At 42.2% G+C, this 21,437-nt stretch overlaps 1 protein-coding gene and 1 long non-coding RNA gene across 4 annotated transcripts in view; one reads left to right on the top strand and one right to left on the bottom strand.

Annotated features, from left to right (window-relative positions):
• Nucleotides 1–21,437, top strand: part of SEPTIN9 (septin 9) — a 207,456-nt gene that overhangs the window by 100,757 nt on the left and 85,262 nt on the right. For all 3 annotated transcript variants that reach the window (XM_083147870.1, XM_083147873.1, XM_083147872.1), the window contains one exon: nt 10,388–11,008. In XM_083147870.1, the coding sequence (XP_083003996.1) occupies nt 10,388–11,008 (621 nt within the window). The remainder of the gene's footprint in view (nt 1–10,387; nt 11,009–21,437) is intronic.
• LOC146008508 (uncharacterized) overlaps nt 97–21,437 on the bottom strand; it is a 54,174-nt gene continuing 32,833 nt past the window's right edge. The window contains exon 3 of the long non-coding RNA XR_014444524.1: nt 97–397. This is a non-coding gene — a long non-coding RNA (uncharacterized LOC146008508). The remainder of the gene's footprint in view (nt 398–21,437) is intronic.

The raw sequence follows: 21,437 nt of genomic DNA, 5'->3' as shown, positions 1-21,437 counted from the left end.
TTCAATTTAGTGATGAAATAGCGTTTTACTTTCTTTAATAAAAAAAGCAAGAATGACTGCCAAGGATCATAACAATATTTATTGTTTAGTCCTCCTCCTACCGTAGCTGCTTGCATTCATTTATTTAAAAAAAAACAAGTAACTCCTGCCTCCTGCACCCTTCATTTGGTAATTACCTTGATGGAACAGATATGTTGCTTATTGTGTAATGCTGCTTACTGTATGTATGCTCACTTACACATTCATGTTTGTGTCAGTGTATATAGTGACATTCTCAGGTCTTGCGGGGTCACATCGGCAACATATGCGCCATCTGCTGGTATTCTCTCCAATGCGTGAAATTCATCCATTTTGTGCAAACATGAATCAAGCTCAAATTGTCTGTGATTGTGAGGAGCTGCAAAAAAAAAAAAGATTTACTACTTTTGGGCAATTGTGAGTATCTATTCAACTAATGCAAGTAAAAGCAGAAACCTGTGCTGCCTATATAACTTTGCCCGCCGCAATTGTGTCAGGTAATTGCACTAATCCCATGCTAAATGCAAGAGTTCAGAAACAGGCCTTTCATCCTTGTACGTACAACTCATACCACTTTCAGACCACACCTAATGCTAGACCAGGGTTATTGCCGTGTCCTTGCGGTACCAACACGGGTCGAGGTGCGGACTGAAAGGGCCACCTCGGGTCGAGCCAACGGGAGTTCAACCCTGGTCCCGACCAGGGTTAAACACAGCTCTATCCCGTGTCAAGTGCAGTGTGAACGGGTGCCTGGGTCAAGCGTCCCGATTTCCCTTCTCAGTATTGAGGAGGCAATGCTGTCAGCTCCAAGCGCTGCCTTTGTGAAGTCATCGACCCGGCAATAAGCCGGGTCAGACGCTGAGCTTTCAGACCGCAAATGCCGTGTTGCTCCGGGGATGGGACCCGTGTCCTAATCCCGGGTGCAACCCGGCATTTGAGGTCTGAAAGCGGTATTACATGGAGCATTTGATACACACCTACTAGTTATTTGTCACTATCCAGTTCCCAAATGAAAAAGCCTTATTTCACCGAAGGACAGACCAGGCAAGTAGAAGAACATGTAAAGTGGCTTCTGCGCATGTGCGGTAGGCAAACATTCCCCAAAATCTTTTATATTTCTATAAAAGAATAAGTTGAAAACTAAACAGAATAGACTGACCAAACAGTTATCTGACATAATAATTATAATTATCACTGCTGTTCACTGCAGTAAAATGATGTACCACTTGATGAATGTATTAAAATACACATATAGAGACAGATGCTCTGAGGGCAGTCCCGTCCCTATGATGCAATCATTCCACTTCTGTGCATGCCTGATTTGCTAAACATTCATATGTGGTGGCCATTGCCAGGAGAGTGCCTGCAGTGCACTCTCCTGGTAATTTTAGCAATCTATAGTTCATTGGCTAAGGCAACTTCCACCTTCTGAAGATAAGATTAACTGCCAGGACTATGGTTGCTTCTACTGATGGAAAATGAGGAACCAGGTCAGATAACGGAGATATCCGCTGTGTTCTCTTCATGTTAATTTTTGGGGGATATGCCGCAAAAATTATTTGATAAATACACCCATAGATGAATATATATTTCTCAAATACAGTAACAGACAGTTCTTTGTGAAATGTTTGGTGAGTTTCTGTTAGTATGGTAGTAAGTTATTACTGATTTCCCTGCATAGATACTAACTAGATCAACTATTTGAATCAGATACATTCATATTACATATCTCATAACTCACTGGTTCATCCGTTACCTTGACCGGGAGGGCCCTTGCATATTCAGTCAGAACAGAAGGCAATCCCATGTACTGGCAGTACCTAGACAGGTACTTATAGTAGCAATTCTACCATCTCAAAAATAGGACCTTTGTCTGGTCTGTCCCTTTCACATATTGGGCCAGATGCATTAAGCTTCAAAAGTGATAAAATGGAAAGTGATAAACAACCAACCAATCAGCTCCTGTCTGACATTTTTCAAACACATTATGTGACATGGCAGGTAGGAGCTGATTGGCTGGCTTTTTAGCACTCTTCATTTTATCACTTTAAAAGCTTAGTGCATCTGGCTAATTGTCTTTTGATCCACTCTTCACCCCACAGTGCTACTTTGTAGGTTGCACAATCTTGTCCACACATACCTAACCTGAGCTAACCACCAAGTGTCTCTTGGTCTGTACATGGTCAGTGCCAGGTGCATGCCAGAATGGGTATAGCTTTAGGGACAGCAACAAATCCAAGATGGGTTGCAAAAATAAGTATTTTGTGTATCTCAAGTTAAAGCTGGCCATACATCAGAACGACCTGTATACGACATGGTCAAATGCAGGTCGTAAGTGCAGTCGAAAGAGCGATCGTATGTTCTTTAAAAGCACATACAATCTGCTTATGACCACAATGGTGCAGCACTTCTGATCTGAGGGCCGACCTCTCAACCTGCGGGACAGCGCATCATGTGCACAGATGCGCACGATGTGTCACACTACCCATTGGAATTGTGCGGATCGTGTGCTCATTGTTCAGGTGTATGGCCAGCTTTAGATGCATACTTGTGGTAACTTCAGTGTATGGTATCTGTTTTAGATTTGTTGTAATTGGCTTACCTAACAGAAATAATAAAGCTTATGAAGTGTGCATTGATTGAAGTCTTGAAGGGAATTAATAAGAAAAATAATATTTGTAATGTTCACTTGCTTCTTTTTCTTAGAATAAATGATTTATGTGCACATCAACGCTTTCAGGTTTTCTTTAAGTCTTCAGAGATGTCAATGTAACCATTACATCCATTACATAAATGTCTGCTTATGTGTTTAGCTCTGGCGTTCTGACTTATATATCGCCAAGAAGAAATTAATCATGTTGATTATTTTGCTATTAATCTCTCCATTAATCTGATCACATGACATCATGCAATTATATACTCAGAAATCAGTGTGTCTGAGTACGGAACGTACAGTATGTCAATCTGACCCATAACTCAAATTTTGTTACTGATGAAAAATATGTTTTATATAATTTAATAAATTGGCAACATAATAAATTAAAATAAAAGTTAGTGCTACATAGCATACAATATCTGCCGGATGCAGTGCATGATTAAGCAATAGGGTGACAGGACTGGGGGGGGGGGGGGGGCATGCAGGTGACAGTCGAGGAATACAATTAAGACCTAATTTAATCCAGCCTTGTAAGCTATCACCCATCCCGATGTACTGTGAGGGTAAAGTTCTTAAGATGGCTGTGTCAATGTAATTTAGTGCTGGAACCATTACTTTAAGTACATTGTGCTACAGTACAAGTTGTAGAGTCTAAAGCCAAAGTCACCTTCACACACCACAAGCATTAGATCCTACATGCTCATTGTATAACCTTTGTTACATGCTCATTGGCAGTATGACTGGTAAGTCTCTGAGTGCCCATACACGCAGTGCTGGCGCCACCACTATATAGCCTGGGGGGGATATTTACATTGCCTGGGGGCATCAGCCACTGGAGGGCGGCACTTGGGAGCAGGTCAGCATCGGACGCCCTCGTCCCCCTTGGAGCCAGGTGAGCAGCGCCGGCAACACCCCTCGTGGAGCGACGCGGTGGTGGCTGCAACTCCCCCCCCCCCCCCAGTAGAGCAGGTGAGTGATGGGGCTGGTCGCAAATCCCCCACACCCCACATGGAGCGTCTAGGCAGCGGAAAATCTCCACCCTCTTGTGGAGTGGGTGAGCGGTGGGGTGCCCCCCCCCCACACACAAACACACACACACCTGGGGCGCTGTGATGCCTTGCACCAGTCCTGCATACACGTGTGTTTAGCAGCATTACAATGGGAGCTACATGTGTATTAGACTAAGGCACATGGAACCTTTAGTCAGGCCCTAACAAGATTGTGCATATTGTGTGAGCTGTAAAATTTGGCAATTACTTGCATTGGACAATGGGGTCCTGATGGTGCCCAGGAAGGTGGCATAGTCAGGAGTGAGGGAGAACTCCCCTAAAAGACTCACAGAGAGTAGTGGTTTGCGTCTATGGAAAGGCTGATAATGAGACTATGATGTACCTTTACTCAGTGCTTTACTAATTTCACTATTTCATCTATATTCATTTATATTTAAATTTTTTCATAACATTTTATCTAGCCCACCCTCCCTGCAGAGGAATCCATATTTCGTGAATAAATTGATCAAAGTACGTGGGAAGGGGAAATTGTTAATTATGCTTATTATTTTACCTCCTGTCATTCTATGCACATTACAACCTCTATCGGTCATACTTTTCCACTATGCAGTGCTGCCAAATATTATGTGAATCTGAAAAGCACAATACTCCAGATCAGTGATTGCAGTCTGCCTGCTCTGTGTATGTGGTTGCCAGGTTGGCTGTGCAAATTGAGAGATATAAAATACACCTGCGTCACTACAAATATCCAACTGCATGAATCTATCCTCATTTCAGTGAAGCACATGCATCTCATATGTGTTCCATTTTATATGGCTGACCTGGCATCTTGACCCAAAGATGTGTTCTCAACATTCCGTACTAGGTTTTCCAATAATTCACCATACTTCCCCAAAAATCTGTTCAATCCATAACATAACAGCAATTTTTATTGCATTTGGCCTTCTGTGCCTTTTTCTGTCCTTGAAATAGATTTGCTGATTCTGGGCTTTGCTTTAACCGTTTCCTGACTACTTTTGGTGAATGAACAGGAGAACACAGCGGCTAGTTACATCTGGGCGTAGGATGTGGTTTTTCTTTGTCAGCAAAGGGAAAACAATATCTGAAAATGCTAATTCTTTAACTGTTTTGTGGCAGAATTCTGGTAACTTTTCTTCTGATCCCTGATGTCACAAATAATTGTTTATGTATAAATTGTTATATAAAGAGATGGGTTGCTATTGCTATAGGTGAATCTCCGAGTACAAGCAATGAGAACTTACAGAGGAAATACCATATATACTCAAGTATAAGACTACTTTTTCAGAACAGTTTTTTGCTGAAGAAGCCCCCTCGGCTTATACTCGAGTGAGGGTCCCACTTGAGTCAATAAGTTTTTACCAGTTTTTTGTTGTAAAATTAGGTGCCTCGGCTTATATTCGGGTCGACTTATACTCGAATATATATGGTACTTTTAGCGAGTAAGGGGCTTATTTACCAATCACAGCGGTAACTATTATTATGAATTGTTGCTTATTGCTGTGGTACATAATGAAATACCAACACCCTCCTTGGTGAGGGAGATTTGCCTTTATTGCCTTTCTAATACCATCAGTAAAATGAAAAAGTGTTGTATGCACATGTTGGCTAAAGACCAGGTGTTTTGAATCGAGAAGACCAAAGAAAGCATTTGCTTGACCCCATTGACCAAACCAAGCTAACAACATCTTTAGATGGTTTAAAACCCCATGCACACTCAACGATATTGTGAACAATATCGCCCAGACAGGGGCTCCTCTAGAGTGTCATCTGAACATGTATGGATGGGGGAGTCCTTGTTAACTACGGCCATGCAGCATAACCATCGTTCTGCCCCTCCTGCGCACATCACATCGCACAGCACAAAAAGTATATTCAGCCCGTACTTTTTGTACTAGATCGCATTGCATCTAATGCAAAAAGCATGCTGCTGTAGCACACCACATGCTTTTTGTACTAGATGCGATCTAGTTAAAAAAAATACAGAGCACATCGCTCCGTGTATGGGCACCTTGAGGACTGAAAACCATATACCACATCATTGCCACATCGTTGATTATGCCTACACACTGCACAGAGTGCCGTTCATCTTTCCACCTGCTGAAGGGATAATCAGGTGCAATGAATGGCAGGCGGACACTCGCATTGGATCGTGATCATGCCCACACATGGAAAGTTTTTAAATAATTGGTCGAAAACATCCATATTGTTTCAATATTTTTATTATGTGTGGGAACCTTAAGGCCTTTACTATTGCCAATCTTTGCAATAGGAAAGCTGTCATTTCATTCTCTACTTGTGCACCAACAGTTGTGTTTGCCTGCTTGTAACTTTTGGCTTGTTTCCACTTACTCATGATTCATTATTTTTACCACTGATACAGCTTTGTCCTTCAAAAGCCCCCTACACACTACACGATCCCTGCTGACGCCAATATTGGTGGCGGCAGGAACCTGAAGGGGTGCTTACACACTTGCCGATGCATGCAGGGAAGGAAGCAACAGCGGGAAGGTGACGGCGGAGCGATGGCCATGCTGCTCCTCTACTCTAGAACTCATTCTCTTAGACCAGCACAATTGGCTACTCCTACACTACACCAATGCCACAGAGAGTAGTACTAACTAGGTAGAATTTGGTTATGGTGCTGCAGTCTCTCCATGTGTTGAATCCACTGATGGTCTCTGCGCCAGTAAATGTGAATGAGGTAAGCTGCTCAGCACAAATCCACTCCTCATTAAAGGGAAGGCTAGTCCATGTATCTGCTACAGGGTTCAGTACTGACTCCTGTTGCCCTCTGCACTAAAAGCAAGCAATGACGTGCAAGGCACTGCCACATCCACCACCACACCCCCCATGTGCCTGGCCACCACAAACACCTGCCCCCCCAGCTGGATCTGCTTTCCAATGACAGCAGCCCCTGTCAATTAAGTACTTCTGCCAGTGTTGCTTTTGCTATTATCGTTAATGGGCCACGATAAGCGAATGACCAGGTTTATAATTAGTATTATTATTATTACGATTAATATTGTGTTGTTGTTATAGTTATACTATAGAAAAGACTTCAGTGAGCATGCTAATAATTTTTTAGATAGCTCAGAAGCCTGAAGGGGGACCAAATTCATCACTATAACTGCAGTCTGCTATGATTCACTATAAAGAAACAGGAAGTCTACCTAATGACACCATTAGCAACAGAGCAAAAGCAGGGACATACAGTAACAATTATAATAACAATATAATTTAGAAAAATTGACATATGGGTTAATGTCATATGTGGATAATTTTTTCATTAGACGCAGGTCGTTGCATTTTAAATAATGAATAGACAATAATACAAAACAAAAAAAGGACTTCTCAAAAACAGAAATGATAGACCCTCGCTGTGCTGTGGAACAGCAACTAAACCAAAGAGCAAAGGAGTATCACCTAACACACCAAATCAATGAAATAAATAAATGAGCATATGGTGGCCTACAGTATGTTATTGTGCTAACACACAACAATAATGTATGAAAATGTATTATTGTCATCATACTGTATACCTAACAAAAAGGAAAAAAGGAAACAATGGAGTATATTCAATATATGATAAGCAACATATAATTCTGTGTGGACAGTGGGCCTTATTCTAGTTCACTCTTTTGGACAAAATCCTTCTTAGATGGACAAAACCATGTGCACTGCAGGGGGGGGGGGGAGGCAGTTGTAAAATGTGCAGAGAGAATTAGATTTGGGTGAGTTACAGTATTTTGTTTCTGTGCAGGGTAAATACTGACTGGTTTATTTTTACACTGCACTATAGATCTCACTTTGAAGTAAAACCCCACCCAAATCTAATTCTCTCTGCACATGTTACATCTGCCCCCCCTGCAGTGCACATGGTTTTGTCCCTCTAAGAAGGAATTTGTCAGAAAGAGGTCCCTTGTCTTCAGCATGCTTATAGCCTGCTCCTCTTAGTGGCTCTTCTTCCCTTTTAGCAGCAATGACAGCATGACATCACATAACAATAGTTATATCGAAGCTGGAGTTATACAGGAGTTAAACAGAAGGGAAACATAAGAAGAACAATGGAGACTAACCTGTCAGCCAACTCTTCTGCTAAGAACTGCATTCATCTACATACTTGCTCTGTATACCCTTCTGACTATATCATCCACTCGCGCGTCTGGACCACCTTGCTCCATTATTGCCACAAAGATCATCTGCTGCTCCCTGAAACATGTGAAATCTAATTTTTATTGACCTTACCACTGTCTTAATACACTGTGTGCCCCATCAGAATACATCTAGCATATATCTGTTTGTGTCCTATATCTGTACTGTTTTACTTGTCTACCTATCTGGCTGGTGCAATCACCATGTGGCGCCACTGAATGGCTGCCTGGGTGCTGCATAGCTCAGTAAATATATGTTGTCCGTGTGCCTCATCGGGATACATCTAGTATATATATATATATATATATCTGTACTGTTACTGGCTACCTATTTGGCTGGTGCAATCACCATGTGGCGCCGCTGAATGGCTGCCTGGGTGCTGCATAGCTCAGTAAATATATGTTCCCTGTTTCCGTGTCGCTCAATAGAGTACATCTAGCATATATCTGTACGTGTCCTATATCTGTACTGTTTTACTTGTCTGACTATCTGGCTGGTGGAATCACCATGTGGCGCCGCGGAATGGCTGCCTGGGTGCTGTACAGCACAGTAAATATATGTTGCCCATGTTCCTCATTAGAATGCATCTAGTGCATATCTGTATGTGTGATGTATATCTGTACTGCCATTGTTGCTCGTTCTGACAACCCTTTGTATTACAGTATGTGCATTATTTTTAATGTCTGTAAAGCTTATTGAGTCCTGTTGGAGAAAGTGCGCTATATAAATAAAACTTACTTACTTACATGCGCCATGCCAGAAATGTAATTAGCTGGGATGTTTTTTTTCTGTTGGAATTACTTTGCAGAGCTGTGATGGAGGTGTAACTAGTTCCCCCCACTTTAAATCCTGCATTTAAAAATGAGAGTGCATTGTTTTATTAAATTATTAGGAGGTTGTGATATTGTTGCATTTTGTATATGTTAACTTTGCAAATAGTGGTATCACTTATATCTTTATTGGAAATAAAGTACTGTATATTTTGTTAGCTTTTCACAGAAAAGTAAACTTTTGCACAAATGGTTGTGGATTAATTGCATCTGGGAGTCCTTACCTCTCTGTGGTGTAGTATCTGTTTGAGGAAAGGGGAAGCGGAGTTTTGCCTATGCACAAGAAACACTGAATGTCAGGTTAAATTAGCTTTCTTGGTACAGTATATTGAAATCCACTCTATGAAAAATAATACATACTACTGTATCTGGTTTTTGAGTGGAGGTGCACCCTAGAGAGTGATAAAGTACAGTGGGGAGGAATAAAGTTAAGATAAGTTAATAAATAAATAAGTAAATAAGTTAATAAGTAAAGATAAGTTGTTTCTTTCCTCCCCACTACTCTCTGTGGTATAGTGTAGAGCTGATGGTGAAGGAAAAAAATAACTTAATAATTTACCTTTTACTCCCTTACACACCAGGGCAATCATTTTAAGCATTCTATGGGGGTGATTCAATTGTTTTCCCCCACTGCTACCACTAAGGAGAGCAAAATAGAGCAATTCAATTGTTGCTTCATTCTTGTGTTCATTAGCTGTGAGAGAGACATTTCTTATCACTGCAACCTGTGGCATCAAGGAAAGGTGTGTGTAAAGGCTGTGGTTTAGACTCCTATATGGGAATTTGGGTGCACCAAACAGGACCTTAGACTGGATTAGCCAATGTTTGAAGCTAAACCCCATTGATTTATGTGCTTAAAAAGTAATGGGTGCATAGTCAGGGCAACAATTGAAATGTTCTGAATGGTACTCATTACTTTGGGTGCCCAAATACATTTGAATCCTCCCGTATATGTTCTTAAAACCAAGAAATTGTAATTTGACACTTGATAACGAGTGGACATGAACTTTCTGGCAAATATTCACTTCATTTTGCATTAATTTCAACATTGCTACAGTGTTCTGAAGTACTTCATAAACTCCACAGTTTTATGATAACACGAAGCACTGAGATCATTATGCTGAAGAGTTTTAAAAATGTACTTCAAAATCCTCTTTGGTAGATAAGACAACATACAAGTCTACATTTATAACAGGCATTTGCAATGTCCATATAAAAGGTATTTACTCTTATGTAGAAAAGTACTATATGTCATACCCAGTGCGAAGGAAATTGGTGATTGATGCAGAGGCAGTGCTAAGAAGAAAATTAAAAAAAGACCTGTGTAGAATCTCCATCTTAAATGTTTAGCTATTAATCCTGGATTGTTTATGATAAAGGAAAAGTGTCCACCAAGTATGTTGCAATTTCATTGAACTTTACTTTCACTAGTTTTCAGAATATTGTATCAATTGACATGTTTATGATAACTGAAAATTTACAAAAATGGAACTGTTATGAGTTTGGTATTTACAGACCAAAATATTTTATTCTACTTTTATATAAATAGTTTAACCAGATGGGAAGAACTGTAACTTAAAATATAAATATTGGTAGTAAATGTGTCAAAATGAAGGGTGTCATGGATAAACAATATATATGCTCATGTATCATAAATGAATTTGTTCATAATATAAATGCTGATGTTCTGATTCTTTTAGCATTGAAGAGGTCTTTTGAGGTCGAGGAGGTTGACCAATCTTTGAACCCCTCCGTCCAACCCCGCAGAACGCCAAACCTATTGTTAAGAGGTGCAACATCTGCTGCCCAGAAATTCCAGGAACCAAGCCCCAGAAATGCAGAGGGACTCCTGAGACATGCAGACATTGGTGGTCAAAGATCCCCCAAATCTTCACTAAGACGAATTGAGTTAACTGGATCCCGGCACCCAGAACCCATGTCAAGACGAACAGAGATCTCCATCGACATTTCGTCCAAACAGGTCGAAAATTCTGCTCCAGCAATGTCAAGGTTTGGTTTGAAGAGAGCAGAGCTACCAGGACATAAACCTCCAGAGCCCATTCCAAGAAGAGCAGAGATCACTTTGGGCAAGCCTCATGAGCTCCGTGGAGAATCTCCAGGCTCTAAGATTCCTGAGCTGCCTCAGAGAAGAGTAGAAGAATCTAATGCCAAACGAATTGAGATCCAGGTACCCAAATCTCCAGAGGTCCTCCCAGGGAAACAGATGGAAAACTCAATCCCATCATCCGCTGTGCTTCACCACCAACCTGAGACCAAACAACAACCTGTCCAGCTAGAGATTCAGCAGAGAAACCCAGAAGGTGAGTCACTTTTAAGTTACCTAAATAGCTTTGCGTAATGCAGAAATGATGCAGAATGCGGTGTGTACGATATTATTAAAATTATTTCAAAAACATAATTTATTAGATAAGTTTAATTAGGTACAGAAGTTTTAGGCAATAGTAGTTGAATAACAAGACTGTTATGTAAGAGTAGAAGTTCTATTGGTAGCCTTAGTTGACCCAAAATGTGCATTTGCTTAATCAAGCATTTGGGCCTTAAAAAAGTACACATTTTAGTCTAAAGTATATAAACTGCTTCACATGTTGCTCTACTGATATTAGACACATAATTCATATTTATATGACATCATAATGATGAAAGCAAGAGTCTAAAATTGGCTGAAAATGCCCACAAATTCAACTAAAAGGGGTCAAAAACAAGTGGAATGGCAGCTAATTTGCAGATCCGCATGGTTTACCCATATCAGATTTTTCGAACAGCCCAAAAATCAGCACTGGCATTGAATAAGGGTGATTTTAAGTTAATTCTTCCTACAAATGGCCAAAAATTGCAGATTTTTCACCTGGTGAAAAATACAGCAATAATTGATAACCCCTTAGATACAATTATAATATTATGGAGCTCATAAATCTAGGTTATATAATGGAATTTCAACTCTATGATGTGAGGATCGGGAAATGGGGGAAATCCAACATGTTGGATTTTACCAACCCAAAAATTGTCTAGATCGATGAGTCAGGGAATTTTGACATTCAATTTTTCCCTGATGGATTGCCGATCATTGATGGCTGCTGAGAGGCGAATCCGAAGGACAGTAGATGTATGGCCAGCATTAGTATTACTTGATTTTTCTTCTACTTAATGTGTTGCTCTGTGGGACAACTCAGTCTCCAGGAGATGTTGCATTTCTAATTTTCTGATTCTTTTTTAAAATAATGTTTGGGTAGATAGATTTTTGCGTTGATTTTTTGGGCGTAAGGTTACAATTATTACTTTACAACACATCACTTTAATATTTATCAGGATTTTAACGGTTTACGTGCATCGTCTGTTTTCACTAACTCTTCATGCATATTTTTGTATAAATAACCAAATACACATTATCACACACTTCCCAGTCTGTCTCATGTGATCAATGAATAGTCCTCAGAATATGTGTTTTTTTACAGTAATCCAAAATGGACTCTTTGTCTGATTTACTAGTCACATGAGTGTTGCTAATTTTTGCCAGCATATCTATAGCATAACTCATTTAACCCTAGCAGCTTTGTTAGAAACAAGCAGAAAATGATTCATCAGTTGAGATACAAAATAGCAGTGCAAGCCCAATAATTGAAATATAATTACATGTTGGATAGAGGGAGCTAATACTAAGTTGTTTTTTAATGTAATATAAAAAAATGTTGCCAGGGATGTTTGGGCCACAACAAAAATAGATTCAGGGGCCACATCTGGGTTCAATGGCTGAACTTGTGGGTGGGAAGCCCACGTGCAAAAATATATTTGGGTCCCCCCTTCAACCCAAGTTCACAATATGCAACACGGCAGTGGGTGACAGGGAGAGGCAGAGGGTGACACAGAGAGGCAGGGGAGACACAGTGTGACAGGGAAAAACTCTGTCTGACAGGAAGAGGATGACAGGGGCACCAGTGGGCCTCTTAGTCCTCAGGGGCCCTGTGGTGCAATGCACCTGCTACACCAATGGTAGTTCCGCATCTGTCTGGGTTACTGGCAAGGTTTTCTTATGCGTTCTGGTTTTTTTTTTCCCTGCTGGGTAATAGAGTTTTTGTTTCTCAGTTTTCAATGAAGCCACTGTGTATAAATGTTGCTTAGAGGTGTGTTCACCCCACTGCAATATAGATGATGAGTTTAGGCTCTATCGTTTGTTTATATATATAAAAAAACTGTGTATCCAAAGATACATAGAAGACAGCTTTCCTTGGTCCTTTTTAAAGTCCAGTATGGCACAATTTATTAATCCATAAAGTTGAGCATCAGACTTATATGCAAAATATGGCAATCTTTTGCCTCTTAGTAATAGTGGGGGTCACAAGCATATTCACCCATCCTTGCAGTTTATGACACAAGCAGTCGGCAGTCGACGGTTCCGTTTCGGCTTGAAGCCTTTCTCACAGACTGACCCTGACTGCCGACTGCCGACTTTAAAAAGGACCAAGGAGTGCTGTCTTCTATGTATCTTTGGATACACAGTTTTCTTATATTTTTGTGTTGACCTGGCACCCGAATTAACCCCTGCAAGGTGTGCGGATTCCTCAAGTTCTCATATATATATATATATATATATATATATATATATACAAGGTGGGGGGGATGGCGGCACTCGAAGAAATAACAGACCACACGGTGGTATTGCAGACCAACGTTTCTGAGCCTTGTGGCTCCTTTATCAAGGTGCAGGAAAGTCTTTCCTGCACCTTGATAAAGGAGCCACAAGGCTCAGAAACGTTGGTCTGCAATACCACCGTGTGGTCTGTTATTTCTTCGAGTGCCGCCATCCCCCCCACCTTGTACATTACAGCAACAGGTCGTTGCGCAACGGAGGGCACCGGATCATTATACCACTAGCCAGTAATGGCATCTGTATGATTGCGGGAGTGCCACCACACCACGTATCTATATATATATATATATATATATATATATATATAAAATTCTAACAGTCACCCCCCTATGGGAATAGCTGCACTTTATCCCTCAAAAGGAACAGCAGCATATTTCTGTCTGACGAGATAAAATACTGACCTTTGTTGAACAAGAGTTATCAACATTGAAGCTACCTCTAAATACAAACAAACTACAGGTAAAAATGTACATGTCAAGACAGTTCAAATAATCTGGATGGAAAGTGAGGGCATGGCAAGACAAAACAAGTTCAAGTTTGTATGGAACATGCTTAGCAAGATCAAAGGAATACTCAGCTTATCATTATCAGATCATTATTATCATTCTGTCCTGAATAATGCATAGGGGTCTTATAATTAGATAGCCTTCTGAATAATGCATATGTCGTCTTATGATTTAGATAGGTTCATGACTTTTCAATACAAATGTGAATATAAACAATAGAAATCATTTGCATTAAAATATATTACAGTATGCTGCATTGTTATGTACAGTAGCGTGCTCTTGCGTACTTCTGCTTCAGCTGTTATGTTTGTCTTTTCTAACAATACCTATTAGGGAAGCAAAGTGTTAAAGGATATTGGCTTATACAGTATTACAAAAATAGTTCTGTCAAAAGGAGTAAGGGGGGTTGTGCAGGGACATCTGACCTAGTGAGTCATGTAATTTACCCGGTAATCTGGGAATTCTACTGCTCTGGGAGGAGATTGGAAAGTTTGGCTGTATTCTTCACTCTAAACCCTTTCCTGGCCAGTTTTAGCTGCAATCTTTTTTTGTTAGAAATCCTTTTTTCTTTGCTTTTGCAGATTGGAATAATGTGCAAACAATACATAATGGCATTTTTTTTGTCAGCAATAGTTTGGACCCAATCAAATCACATTAAAAATGGGAAGAATATTGTGAAAAGTAGTAATGCAAACATTAAAGAGCCTTCCCACCAGAGACAGCTTCATGCTGCTTTCACACTGCCAAACCTGCTCTGACCCGTTGTTTTTTTTTAAACGTTTCTTTAACGGGGTCAGAGCAAGTTTAACCCCATTCACACTGCATGTTGTAAATGGTATATTACTGGTTAATTACCGTTTTTGTACCTTTCACATTGAACCCGATGTGAAAGGTACACAGTAATTAACCAGTAATACTGTATACCATGCAGTAGGCAGAGTGGGTTCAGGGCCCCCCTACACACACAGCCAGCACCTAGTAACACCCCCTCCCCTGGTACCTGGCAGCGAGGTAGGCAGCAGGCGTGCACGGGTCACTAGGAGGGAGCAGATCCCGCTCATTACATATGCACATATCAATGAGCTCTACATTACATGTGCGCATATGAATGAGCCGCTCACACTGCATAAAAAACGTCTCTGAACCATGTAGGCTTTTTACCCGTTTGCATGTACCGGTTAATTGGAACCGGTAAAAGCAGACTGGCACTTTCACACTGCAGCTCTGACCGGTTTAAAATGCTAAAAAAACAGCAATATACAGGTTAAGAGCTGCAGTGTGAAAGGGGTATTAGAGAGGATGGACCCTTGTGCAGCCTTTGTGTGGCTCATCCTCTCTCTCTGACTCATAACTGGCACAGTGCCACAGTCTACTGTGTACATACTGTACCTCCCATGCCGTGTGCATTCACAAAAAGGGGAATAGCCTCAGACAAAGGTACATGGCATCACAGAAATGACCAAGATCGTGAGGTCACGCCCCATTTTCACCATTGTGGGGGCATGGCCAGCTCACTGAGAGATGCTGGCATGCCCACTATCTTTCTGTCTCCTTGAGTAGACAGGGGAACTGCCAACTGCCCCCACCCACTACCACCAGCACGGGACACTGCTGTCCACAGGTGGGATGTGGGACAGTCACAATTTTTTATCAGGCACCAAAAGTAATGGGTGTCTTGGAGCAATTCTTTTGTTGTTCCCAAAATCACCAGGTTTAGCCATGCAAAGTGGCTAAACACATCTAAAGTTCTGGTATGGCACAGAAACTTGAATTGGGTGCCCAAACCAGGTACCTTTCACACGTTTCTACTCTTTAGTAGGGAGTTAAAATAAATGTGGTAATGGGCAGATCTGTTTCTTTTATATGTTCTTAGATATGTTATGTAATTACAGTTATATCCGTTTCACAGACCTAAGCTTCTATCTTGTAAGATCCAAGGACAACATAAAAAAATAACAAGTGTGCCTGGAAGATAAAAATAACTGAAGGAAAGGTTGTACTGCTGTACATTTCCTCTACTACAATGTTCCCTCCCATCTCACTCTTTTTTAAGCACTATAAGTGTCAGGGCAGAATTAAAGGCCTTGTGAACCTGAGGAAGAAAATGTTTAAGGGCCTATTGTAAGAAGCAAAGGAGGTGTGATCAGAGCTATGTGGGTTGGGCTATTGCCCTGTGGGCGTTTACATTACCCACACAGGGCCGGTGCTAGGCACCGGAGCACCCCAGGTGGGGGATCGCCCCGGCACACACCGCCACGCTGTTACCGGGGGGAGGTGAGGGGGGGTTGGAGGATCCGGTCGCTCCGAGGGGGGGGCGGGAGCGGTGCGGCGGCAGCCGACGAGTTTGCTGGGGGTAGGGTGAACCCGCTCACCTGCCTGGTGCCTGCTACTTCGATCCTCAGCGGCGTTTGTGAGGGGCTGGGTAGTGATGCGGTGGCAGCCGCGGAGTTTGCTGGGGAGGAAGCTGCTCACCTGCCGGGTGCCGCGTCTCTCCACAGCGGCGTTGGGCGGGTGGGTTGTCGGAAGTGAAGTGACAGGGTGAGGGTGTGATGCATCGGCAGCCGACGAGGTTGCTGGGGGTAACGGGGGAGCCGCTTAGCCGCTCACCTACATCCAGGGGGTTCCAAGCTCCGGACTACCGCCCTCCAGTGGCCGGCGCCCTAGGCAAATGCCTAGAGCTGCCTAGTGGTGGCGCCGGCCCTGTACCTACACTATTAGCACCAATGTCTCCCTAAATATATCAAATGAAATATTTGTGTGGAAAATAGTAAGATAAGTTTAACGTTTCTTATTTATGGCTGTCTGTGTGGCCTGAAAAGAGGGCGTGGCATATGCTAATGAGCGTGTGACATATGCAAATTGGTCATGCTTAGATGAGTCTATTCATTTGGCTGGGGGGACTCCCAACAGCCCCCCTCTCGCCGCGGGACACTGCCGGCCCTGGAAGGGACGCAGGACCGTCCCAAAAAAGCAGAGCATTACTGCTCCTGTCTGCATGGCCATTTTGTCCCTCTCCCAGAGGCCTATCTGTACAAATGTTGGTGTATGTGCATATGTGGCTGTGTGTATACATGTGTTCTATTTGTATGTGGCTGTGTCCTGGTATACGTGTGTGTTTCCATGAGACCACGCCCCCTTTTCGCTGCGTTGCTTTGCCGCACAAGGATCCCGTCTGCTTTAGGTGGGCCTGTGTGTTCAATATACCAGGGATGATTTTTGGTCCCAGTCTGGCCCTGTATTGCACTCAGGACCACTGAGACAAAAGGCGGGATGTGGTGTGGGAGGAAGTGTGGCCACAGACACAAAACTTTAACTAAAAATATTATGCATTGTGACGGCATGTATTTAGAAGGGGACCATTCCTCTTCCTCCTCCGTGGCTCGTCTAGGGACCCTCTAGGCCTCCCAAGAAAGCCCAGGCTTGGATAATCAGAACCTTCCCCATCCTCTACTCAGCACCACTGACAGTAGCCACACTTGACTCATGTGTTGGCTCTTTTTATGTAATTCATTCATCAAAGAGAAACATAGTATTTTTAGCACTGTGTGCAGTAGTAGCGGATATATTATATGTGTTTGGGGACAGTATACCTTAACAACACAAATTGCCTCAAATAGAGTTAGGAACAAAGCAAAAAATTAAACCTTTCTTTTTTCTCTTTTTGCATGCAACAGATCTTACCAATGCCCAAGGGCGTAACTACCGTAGGTGCAAGGGGTGCAGCTGCTATGGGGCCCAGAGCTGAAGGTGGCCCATCTTTGTTGTCTAAGTAATATGTTTTACATACATTTATCGCCATCAGTTGCTAAATAGGGAGCCCTTAGAAACCTTTGCTATTGGGCAAACAAAAATCTAAGTACGCCACCAGGCCCCACACACTTTCATATCAACAATGATATGGAGAAGCCTGTCAGTTTAACTGTTTGCAATTGGTCAGTGTGTGAGATCATCTATAAACTACACATTTTCCAACTGTCCTAATTTGGTCAGGAGAGTCCTGATATTACTACTCTTGCTTGCATAAAACAGCAGATGCGAATGTGTTTACTCCATAGGTCATAAAATGAGACTAGATTAGTACTTTAACAGTGCTAAACAGGGGTTAAAGTGAGGGGGAATGGGTGGAACTGAGTTCCACCACCTCTAATGGTAAGGGGAACTGAGTTCCACCTCTACCACAGCCCTAAACAGTAATTCCAACAGAAAAGCCTGTTCTAGTGGCTTCTTTTTCTGGCACAGCATATGTGATGTCATGCCATCACCACCACTGAAGTGAAGAAGAACCACTAAGAGGAGAAGACTCTGTGCTTGCTGAAGACAGGGTGAGAGGGGTCTGGAGAAACTTAGAGGTGGGGAAGCTGCTGGAGGAACACAGAGAATGGAGCTGCTGTGGGACATGGAAAGTGAGCTGCCGGAGTGACAGAGACAGATGTGTATAAGCAGCACAACTATGGACCTTATGTGTATAAGGGGCACTACTCTGTGATGTAATATGAATCAAGAGCAGTACATGCGGTCTAAAGTGTATATGATTGTAATACTCTGTGTTGTAATTTTAATTGGCGTTACTATTGTGTGACACACTCCTTCGTTGTGGGATCATCATCCCTTTATAGGAGGTAGGGCACAAATTCCCTGGCACTGGTCTAGACTTTTCCTAATGAAGGGAAGGGGGGTCTCTGTTAGGGGAAAGATGTTCCACAACCGGGACCACTTTAAGCCCTGGTGCTATTCTAGAAAGAAGGGGGTGACATTAATGATGTGGAGTGGCCACATTGGTTTGGGTGTGGCCTAGTGACCCAAACCCTCATTTTCAACTCTCTGTATTGTCCAGAGCTGCAGTGCTGCCCCTTGGGGACCAGTCAGTCTACAGTGCCGGCATCTAAACTGTGACAGTAGCTGGGTGCTGCGCGAAATATCACAGTGCTCTTGTTACTGAGCAGGAGTCGGCACTGTGGTGTCTCACTTCGGCAGGTGACACAACAGATCTATTGTTTAAAAGATGAAAGATTTATTTTATAAATAAAGAAACTTTTTATGTGACTATTATTTCATTATATTTTATTATGGCTTACTTAAGATTAATGGTAGGGGGTTATTCAGACCTGATTACCACTGTGCGAATTTGCACAGAAATCAATTATTGAATGACTGCACATGTGTAGGGACCACAGTACGCATGTGTGATGCCGAACAGCGACAAAAATCAGCAATTATTTTATTCGCAATCTTGCTGCTGAAGGACTGACAGGAAGCCAGCCTTTTGGGGTGTGACCGCCCATTTTCTGAAGCCTCAGGAAAAACACAGGCGTGTCCAGTCATCTTCAGGGTGGGTCTGCGATGTTCCGGGCTTGATCAGCCTGTTTCTATCGCGCAGGTAGAGTAGGTTCTGGGTTATGCAGAGACTGCCCAGACTGGTAAAATCATTAGATGGTGAGCTGCGACTGGATTTGTAGCTAGTCGCTGATTGGCGTGATGTTCGTAAGTACTGATGGTCGTTATAATAAAATAATTCCACAGCACAAAACAACATTTTGTTCACAATGCCCTGAGGGTTTGCATAGGTAGGGAAAATCTTTATTTCAAGGTAAAAATGTTGCTGTGACTTGCTTCAGAACCCATTGGACATCCCTCAGGTGACCAAGTAGGCATTTGAAAGTTTTCCATTAGATTAATTGGGCCAATAATTACATGACATTACAGGGGTTGTGCACCTCAAATGTAATTATTTATTCAGATGAAAAATTATTTATTTTCATAATTTTTTAAAAACTATTTAAGTGGTCTCAGATTACCCCAGAATCACCATTTTTCAACTTTTTTTTTGTATTTTTCATTCAATGTTTATAATTAGTGAAATTATTTGGTCCTCACTGCTGCCAAACTCAGATGCTATTAAAGTTGGACAAGAGTGTGCGTACATATTAACTGATATTTATGAAAATAACATTATCAGCTAATGTGTACCCAGCTATAGACTTCAACATACTGAATTAGATGAAAAGAAAGCATCAATTATATGGTAATAATATGGCCCAATCCACTTTGTTGCAACAAATCCCCTAATGAGACATCTGCAGGGAAAAATAAAATGGAAACCTGTGTTATGATGGCGTATTTTGATAATAGAGGCTCTTATAAGCAAAATTAAGTAAAGGTGACTTTAGTTCATAAGTATTACATGGCATATTTCAGATATAATGAACACTTATGGAAGCAATATGAACTCATTGAAATGAAGTACAGGCATTAACAGGAACCCAGGTTATGTCAGGAGGATGAAAGGATGATAATCTTGAGAAATACAATAAAGTCAACTGTTGCAAAATGTAAAGGTAAAATGTTTATTTTACAGATGGAGCCTTCTTCAGCTAGCCTTCTCTAGATAGCCATGGTGAGCCAAGGTGAGCCAAGGCTTATTGTTCTCAGCTGCAATACAATACATAGAACAATCCGACAGCTCTGGCTCACTTAATCCTATTAAAGGGCTAGATGCAAAGGACTCTATCTGTATACCGGTGTACAGTCCACCGGCGTACCGGTGTACAGTCCTCCTCCTCACTCAAAATGGCAGGTGCGCGGACAGGTGTGGATGAAGGGGCGGACAGATGCAACTGAAGTGGTGGGCTGACGTGGGGTTGCGCTGCATGACCTCTGATGTCATGCAGGGAGGAGCCGATCCGCACAGATGGGCAGCCAGGCAGCACCTGAAGCTGAGCGCTGCGCTTCCTGTCAGCCATAAAAACCTGCACTGCTAAATCCCGATTGGATCCTGGATGACCCAATCCCGGGATTCAAATCCCGCTCATTTTAGCCACAAATCCCAGGATCTAGCCACCCTACTCACAAAGCAGAGGTATTTCGTTGCTCTGCGAGCCTTGCAGCGTCACCCACCGTTCGACTGAATGCCCGCATCCCTTAGTTATTCGCATATTTTTCCCTCAGTGCTGTTTTGCATAAACATCCATTCGCAAGCCTGCATGCAGGACCGAAAGTGTTTACTAATCTAAGTCGCTCTCTGGTGCCTTAGATTAGCGGTGCCCTGCTCCGTGAACAGGTGGGCAGCTGACTTCCAATGACATCAGCTGCCCACCCCCTGAAGGCAGGTAGCCACCCCCTGTTAGCACGGGGACACCCAGCATTGTACATGCTACTGCTTTAATGGCACTTCCTGCTTAATCCTATGAGGAACGGGGCAAAATTACAATATTAATCTCCACTTTCAATTTTCTGGCCTGTAAGAGTTTATCCTATCCTCTGCACTGTGATGCAGCATCTTGCAGTTTAGCTGTTGTTTGTTCATGGCTGTACCTGACCTACCTGGTGAGGCCACAATTCTGACTACGGGTTGTGTTTCTAAACGCAATTAAATGTTTTCTTTGACTTTTTTTTACTGCTTTGCATTGCTTGGCTCCTCCCCCAGCCAGTCCTCACAGAGCGGCATCTGATGGCAGCGAGCAGGCACACTAGACCACAATCATATGTAGATGTCTTTTGCATCTATAAAAGACAACATCTAAAGAACATTTTGAGATATCTCTTCACAGGAAGGGTAAATAGGGTGTCCATGAATGAATG

Source organism: Crinia signifera, chromosome 6 (genome assembly GCF_055691185.1).
Source record: "Crinia signifera chromosome 6, ASM5569118v1, whole genome shotgun sequence".
Taxonomy (NCBI): Eukaryota; Metazoa; Chordata; class Amphibia; order Anura; family Myobatrachidae; genus Crinia; species Crinia signifera.
The sequence above is the reverse complement of the archived record's forward strand: the minus strand, read 5'-3'. Positions and strand labels throughout refer to the sequence as shown.